This window comes from Limulus polyphemus, unplaced genomic scaffold (assembly GCF_000517525.1).
Source record: "Limulus polyphemus unplaced genomic scaffold, Limulus_polyphemus-2.1.2 Scaffold1928, whole genome shotgun sequence".
Lineage (NCBI taxonomy): Eukaryota > Metazoa > Arthropoda > Merostomata > Xiphosura > Limulidae > Limulus > Limulus polyphemus.
In genome coordinates this window covers 138,414-146,935 of record NW_013667538.1, presented here as the reverse complement: position 1 = coordinate 146,935, position 8,522 = coordinate 138,414, and the positions used below count along the sequence as shown (strand labels likewise).

Below are 8,522 nucleotides of genomic sequence, written 5' to 3'. Positions count from 1 at the left end.
ATGTTTTATTTCTATGGTGAATATAACGGATGGTAACATGTTTTATTTCTATGGTGAATATAACGGATGGTAACATGTTTTATTTCTATGGTGAATATAACGGATGGTAACATGTTTTATTTCTATGGTGAATATAACGGATGGTAACATGTTTTATTTCTATGGTGAATATAACGGATGGTAACATGTTTTATTTCTATGGTGAATATAACGGATGGTAACATGTTTTATTTCTATGGTGAATATAACGGATGGTAACTTTAACGTTACTTACAAAATCGCTCTGTGATGATAAATACAAAACCCAAGTGTTTTAAGATTTTGACATAGTCTTATCAGTAAATCAATTAAACATATTTCGGATGTTTTATTACATTAATATTTCGAGGTACTTCGATAGGAATAAATTCATTAACATTAGGTATGAATTAATTAGTATTTTGTTTTCATAGTTCCATTCGGGATCCCGACTCTGGAACGACCTATTCGTGTTAACATGCCGGATATCACCAATAACGACTTGAATATCGCTGGTCGAGCTGGACAAACTGCCCTGACAGAGCTTCAAACTTTAGAAGAAGAGCTTAAACGATTAGGTACTGTTATCAGTAACACTAAGCTTAAAGAAGAGAGTTGCGCATGCTCTTCAGGTTAATCTGAGAAGAATAGTGTCGTTTGTTTTGGTGACACACACACACATACATATATGTATATATATAATAGTGTTTGTGTATAGGACTAACTGTATACACTCCACTACTGGGATTAAAGAGCCCCTCTCACAATTCACAGCGGCCTCATCGTACCGATCAAGCTCCTCCAACATCTCCAGTTCCTACCCGAAAATAACCCCATTATTTCAACGGAAGTTTGGTTTGAGGGAGGGGTTCGAGGACAAACACATTACATGTATTAATGTAGGATAAACCCTTATAGGATAATGACTCTTTGTTGGTCCCGAGTCTTTTGCAGAAGACATACAGGATGAATAACAAATTTTTAAACTATGACTTGAAGATGTTGACTACCAATTACGACCCTTTTGAAAACTTGTTCATAGTATAGCGAAATAGTTTACAACAGCACACTCAAATCAATGTATACCGATGAAAGTTCGGATGCTTTAGAGAAATAAATGATGTATTTTCTATTATTATTTGAATAACATCATAACTATGTCGGTAAAGTGCCAACTGTCTTAAGTGTCTGTTTAAACTATACATTCTATAGCGGCCAAAGTATCGAATAGAAGATCGGGGAACTTTCTCAATGCTCATGTTTCCATGATGTATGTAAATCTATTTTATATTGCTGCTTAAGACTAAAAAGATGATATATTTTAAGCCTGATAGTACTGTACTCGATATGTTTCTCAAAACAAAGCTTCATACCATTAATGATGGTATAACGTCACCACATGCAATGTATACTGTCACGTATAATAGCTTATACTATTGTTACGACAGCGGAAGTCGTGCGCGCTGGAGTTTCTAGAAGGATGGTGACTTAGCCGGCAACCTCACGAATGTTCTAGCGTTTGCTAGACGGTCATCTTTCTTTAGTGTATAAGCCGGAGATAGATTAAAGAGAAATAATTGAGATAATCGAGTCAAGCGAGCAGTAGACGCCGTAAGTAAAGTGTGTGAATCGCTGTGAATTATAGCGTGTGTTTATAAAAGTAGTTAGATTTAAAGTGACTGTGGAAATTAAGTGTATTACAAAGTTTGTAACGAGAAATAATAAACTAGATTTAATTAAGAAAGGGCTTGTATCGCTGAAGTTTCTCGGAAAGAATTTTTACGGGAAATTATCAAACAACCAGATACGTAACACTATTATATATCCTGTGTTGTTAAGTGCTCAAAAGAACTAAATGTAAATTTCATAGCATTAGAATCGCCCTTTTAACTCTTTCCCCCACCCCCTTGGCCCCTACACAACGTATTGTTTTGGCGGTTTCTATTGTTGGCATGTTTCTTCGGATTATTTAGTTTTTAAAAAAAATGCAGTTCAGTTCAATTTAGTTTTATTTCATTCTATTACAAGTTATACACGTTAATTGATGTTCATAGTAGTTACTAATTCAACAACTTGAAGCTACAGACATAAGGCTGAAAAAAAAAGGCATTATGGTCCTTTGCAGTTGGTTACATAGCTAAGCGTCATGCACTTAAGGATAGGAGTCGTTGATTAAGTTTTTAATTGTTTAATTCCTTCAGTAAGCTTGCGCCGGCGACTTTAACTTGCTTGCTGATTTTCCCCTATTTTTCTGTTTGCGTAGAAACAAACTTGGTACTAACAGCACTGAATTGAGTGACTAACAAACTCAATAATAACGGTACTGAATTGAGTGACTAACAAACTATGAAATATCTCACTACTTCACTTTCTGTTAGACTCAATCACTTATGTACTGTAGCTCTTTATTTGTTTAAACACTTTGAATATTTAGGAAACGTCATGTGTGTGTAATGTACGTAGTTTAGTAAATTTTTATTATTGATACTCGTATAAAAGACTCCAACTAACTATTTATATAAAAGCAATATTTGAAAATGTCTGAATTATAATTCGCGGGGTAGATTTGTTCTTTACAAAAATTCATTCGTTCTTTTGTTGTGAATCACCTGAACTAAGGCTCTAAAAACCCACGGAAAAGTATTAAGTACATTATTAATAACCTATTCTAACAATATTCAGTTTAAAGAATAATATTGCTGAAAAAAAAAACACCTGGAAATTGTATTTGAAAATCACTGATTTGTGATATATAGTTCTTTCATTATTAATGGAATGAAGTAAGAAACCCCATTTTTTGTTCTATATAGGCTTGGTTACAGAGAGAGGAACTTCAACGTTTATGCATCAGGCGTTTTTTGGAACTAAGGACATTACCCAGAAGCTAGGACGAGATGGATTCGTTGGTCTGAGAGCGTCTCAAGAGTTGGCTAAAAAGTAAAAACAATTTATCATTCAATACGGTAACACTTAATAGGCGGCATCGTTATGAAACAAAATGGCGGCCATAAAAAAATCTCTCGTTTTGAACTACCTTTTAAAATGTGAATATTAAAAGTGGCTACTTTCCAGTATAGGCTGTGTAAAACTGTACTGATGAAGCCACCTAAATCAAAATTTCACTATTGACGGATTTTTATCTAAGTAAATAAGTGACTTTCCAGACTAATATATAGAAAAAATTACAAACCTTATCTCTCAAATTCTTTCACAGATCTCTTCCGTCTGGGGTCCCAATGACTACAGTGATTTGCTAAAGTAGGGATATCATTTTTTAAATTCCATATAACAAAAAATGCAGCCTAGTTAACGAATGAATGAATGTAAAATTATCAATGGCATAAGTGTAGCTACCAGTCGCATGCTCAATTCTTTTTTTTTTTTTATACACTTCCGCACCTTTTTCTCACACCTGACGTGTGTTTTGATTAAATATCATGACTCTTTCTCAATACAGACTTTTTAACAAACCACAGTAAGTGAAGTGACACTCGATAGTAACTAACATTAGCTTTAGGAACGCAACACTCGTAACAGACCTATACTTTACAGAACCAAACAGATTCTTTAAAATATATGGAGGTAGTTTCTCCTCTAAAACGGCTATCTTTAATCCGAATGACAAGAAACTAAAAGCGATTCACTTTGTATTTTAGAAGAAACTGGTTGAAAATTTCAGGCCGATAGTTTGCGTGGACGTGCGCAAAAATTTGGGTCAAAATTAAGCCATTTGTTTAACTTTGCACTTGTGGATTATATTCAGACCAAATTTGACACCTAATTGTAGGGTATAAACAACTATTGGTGTAAAAGAAAACAAGAACAAAAAAACAAGTTAAGTGTCTGTTAATAATAACTATTTTGTTTTTTACAAATACGATCTTTTTGACCATTCCTATGCTGGACACTTAAAATAAATATTTCAAAAGCAGTCTTACCACGCAGCATTCAGGTAATAAAATTGTTTTTCAATTATTATTCTTTAATCGCAGGTAAGATTTGGGTGATAAAATCCTGAGTTGTACACTACTTTGCTATGTCGCCCTACATCTATATAATTAAGGCTTATTTATTCTCTTTCTAGCATTGTTTTTTAATGTCTGTAAATATCTTCTTTCCTGTGCGAACTTTTTTTAAGATACCAATATAGTGTTTTAATTCTGTAAGGTAGTATTGTTAGAATAACACAGTTATCGTGTTTTTGACCATTGAAAACTGTATTTAAGAATTCTCATTTGTCCTCTTGTAGCCAACGCCATATTTTCTTGTTATTTCTGGGCTAAACCGAACACGTTTTCTCGCGTATTATTACGTCCTGTGCCATGTAGTTTAATTTTTTTTATATATATTTACTTAGATTTCAACTGGATGCTACTCAAGGAAAAGACGGACTATCAAGCTTCAGTTTGCAGAACACTGTGGTAAACTCAGTTTGTCCAGTTATACCTCCTTGTCCATCCACAAAATACCGCTCTATAGACGGTAGCTGCAATAACCTGCAGAACCCCACCTGGGGCAAGTCTTTTACTGCCTTCGTCCGTCTGTTGCGACCACAATACGCTGATGGTAAGTAAGCTAAATTAGCTTCTCAAGTGAGAAGTATTGACATACCAGCTGGAATGCCCATCCCCTAGGCGGAAGTTATGTAAATCCATGATTAATGAAAGGTTATCTTGCGATATAAAGTTGCTTCCCTTATATGTATTCGTAAAAAAAAAAAACCTTAAAAAATACAAATCACTATGTGTAACCACAAGTTTGTATTTATCTCTGCATGGACCCAACAAACCTTCATACCATATTTGAAGATCTATCACCGGGGATCGAAATTGTGATTTAAAAAAAAAACATGCAAAAACGCTCATAACAACCGGAAGACTGATATTTTGTATTAGGTCGTCAAGAAATTAATGTCGATTTTTTTTTTTCTTAGATGAGAAAACCCGAACAACTTGTATATCAAAATATTTATTAAATCAAATAGTCTCCATTCTTATCGATGATACTTTTTCATCTTACAATCAGGTTGTTCATGCCCTGATTTAAAAAAAAAAATTACTTGGCTTTGAAGCAAAAAACATGTCCTCTTTAACACCTTCCATACGTGCATACGTTTTCCCATTAAGATGGTGTTGCAGCGAACGAAAAAGATGGTAATTTGATGGTGCCATATCTGGAGAATATGGTGGGTGATGGAGAACTTTCCAAACCAACTCCATAATCTTGTGTTGCGTCAAACGTGCTACACGTGGACGTACATTGTCGTGGAGAACACGTTTCCGATTGATGAGTGAAGGACATTTCTGATGAAGGGCTTGATTTAAATGTTCCTGTTGCTGACTAGATCTCTGCATTGACAGTTCACTGTGGATTGAGAAGTTCGAAATGAACTACTCCTTTAATGTCCCACCAAATGCAAAGCATCACTTTCTGCGGATTGATTCCAGGTTTTGTGGTCGGAAGTGGTTTTGTCTAGGACAGAGCCATTGTTTTTGGCGATTAATATTCGCATAGAGAATCCATTTTTCATCACCAGTGACAATTCTGTCCAAAAATAGTTTATGCGCATTACGCATGATGATCATCAGAGAGTTCATGAGGCACCCAAACACCTTTTTTATAGTTTCCCATATTCCTTAGATGTTTACGTATTGGTTCATGAGAGAGAAGCAATTTCAGCGCCATTTCACGAGTATGTTGTCTTGGGTTAGACTCAATAAGCGTCTTCAGATTATCAATTTCAACATGTCGGCCCCTACCATCACAGTTCTTAAGGCTACAGTCGCGTGAACGAAATTTGCTGAGCCATCGTTGACACTTATGAACGTTCAAAATATTTCCATAAACTTCATTGATATTTTTTGTGGCTACAGAGGCGTTGTTTCCCTTCTTATATTCAAACAGCATTACTTGCCGAATGCGTGTCTCTTCGTGTGCCATCATTATAAGGGATTAGAGTATACTAAACTTTACACATTATATAGGCTACACTAACGTTACGTTTAGGTGGTTCGTTTAACTGTTATACGTTATGTACGTTGTTTTGGGGGGGAGGGTTAATGAAAGTGTTCCAAAATGCTACATTAATTTCTTGACGACCAAATATGTACCCCCGCATGGACCCAATGAACCACCATACCAAGTTTGAAAATCCATCCGCACCCTGCAAAGTAGTTGCATGCACGTACAACAGACAGTACTATTATATTCATATAGATCCAACTCTTACATCCATAAAAGAGAAAAATACTTGTATTGTGCATGCGCATAAATGCTACAAACCACGCGCCGTCGAAACACTGCAGTATCTACACCATCGAACGCATAGAGTACGTCTTCTAAAAATAAGTCTGGCGCAAGTGGCATACATTTTAAAAAAATCGTCAAATATTAATAGTTTTAAAAGTCCGGTATAGTCACTGTATGTGGTGGGTAAGAAAGAAATGCATAACATCAGAAAGGAGATCACTAAGAACTCTGTTACGTCAAACAACTCGTCAGAAAATAAAGATCTTCAAAGTCGCTATTAGGGTAAAAACTATTAACGATCGGGTGTAGCTACTGATTAAAAATACCTATGAAATGAAAAGATAATAACTCCTGTTTAACCGATAAAGATCTTATTAACTTGCAGTCGCTCACAACCTTGCATTTTCACACAAAACGACATGAGTATTGATGGATTTACATTGGTAACATCAGAAAACTAAAACATTGAGGTTCAGAATAAAAATGCAATACACAACACCTAATAATACTGGTCATTAAAGGAGTTCCTGGTTTCTATATAGAACTACAGCTTCAGTAGAAATTAAGAGCTTTCAAGCCAAAGGTCAAGATCATGGTAATAAAACACTTACCCGCATAATATGTGTGTGTCCCAGTTCGAGCTACTGATGTGGCTGATTTCAACAGCCTTATCTAAATATTGCCCGAGGCCGCCTTCGCAACAAGTCGAATTAACATGTACATTTCTGGACCGCCCCCATCCTCCCATGGAAAAGCGTTCGTTATAAGAAACGCAAGTCATAACTAGGTCAAAAATGTACAAACTTTCAAGTAGGCTATATCTGCAGCGCCCACTTGCTTATCTGGTACGTTTTGATCTCCCCCCCCCCACCGTAGTGCACCTATCTATCAACCAAAATTTAATTCAAATAAAGCAACCTGGTTGGAATATGCATCCACATTGAATAACATATTACATGTATCAAACTCTGTTATAACAAGCGCCGCGAAACCGTCAAACAACTACAGAGTGCATCTTCAAGTCAGTAGAACTAACAATAGCAAAACACAAGCAGCACCCATACCACAATACTAAGTAATCGCATACACACATCATAAACATGATTGAGGAACGCCGCCAACTAAGAGTACTATATTGTTCGCTGGTTATTTATTTAGTAAAAGTAGAATAAATGTGGAGGGCACCTACTCGGAGTAATTTACTCCAGAGGCAGATGCCCCTGAGGGAGGAGTAGCTCGCCCCCATATTACTCATCATGTACGTAAAAAAAAAAAAAGACCCCAACTTTTGTTTTGACTTTCAATTCGCAGACCATGTGGCAATCTGAAAATTTCCCGACAGTCCTTTTATAGTTGCTATAAATAACTGAATATTTTCAAAAGCACAGAAACGAAATATAAATAAATGTTCCGAAAACACGGGTAGTTCTATACTCAACTTCAACCAAACCACGAATACACCAACCAGAGATGTATTTACATTGAGCCCTACTCTACAACTGCCACATCAGCAAAATTTTTAGGTATTCATGACTCAAAATTAACCTGGCAACCTCATATTAAGCAAATCGGTACCAAACTTTGGTGACGATCGAACTAAGTTAGATGTCTGTTGATATATAACTGGGGAACAACACCACAGAACATCATGATAAAAAAAATCTACAAATGATACATAGACTAATAGCTGAATATGCCTCTTCAGCATGGGTAAACATTTCATTTACACATGTAATACAAAATTAAGCAGTTCCAAAAATCAAAAGTTCAGTCTTCCTACATAAGTACTCCAGTTTATAGCCAACATATGACACTTAGATAGTTAGACCAAATATTTTTACAATAATCTCGACAAGAACGAATTATTACGTACTTTAGATCGCTGTATCATACATGACGAAACCATGCCCAAGTTCGTTTCCGCACTAATATCTACTGTAAGTATAGCAACATGTCCCTCTACTGCTAGACTTTAAGTTATATATCATTTGGATGGTTTATAATAAAAGTGAATATATTGCGATATATGGAACTGTTTACAATGGGTAGGACTATACACACCAAACTAAGAAGTAAATGCAATACTAGAACTATACACGCCAAACTAAGAAGTAAATGCAATACTAGAACTATACACGCCAAACTAAGAAGTAAATGCAATACTAGAACTATACACGCCAAACTAAGAAGTAAATGCAATACTAGAACTATACACGCCAAACTAAGAAGTAAATGCAATACCAGGACTATACACG

The 8,522-nt window shown here is 35.6% G+C and overlaps 1 protein-coding gene across 2 annotated transcripts in view; it reads left to right on the top strand.

Moving 5' to 3' along the window:
• The window catches only part of LOC106465386 (chorion peroxidase-like), a 64,135-nt gene that overhangs the window by 12,848 nt on the left and 42,765 nt on the right, over positions 1 to 8,522 (top strand). For both annotated transcript variants that reach the window (XM_022393284.1, XM_013925610.2), the window contains exons 5-7: positions 453 to 596; positions 2,829 to 2,955; positions 4,376 to 4,584. In XM_022393284.1, the coding sequence (XP_022248992.1) occupies positions 453 to 596; positions 2,829 to 2,955; positions 4,376 to 4,584 (480 nt within the window). The remainder of the gene's footprint in view (positions 1 to 452; positions 597 to 2,828; positions 2,956 to 4,375; positions 4,585 to 8,522) is intronic.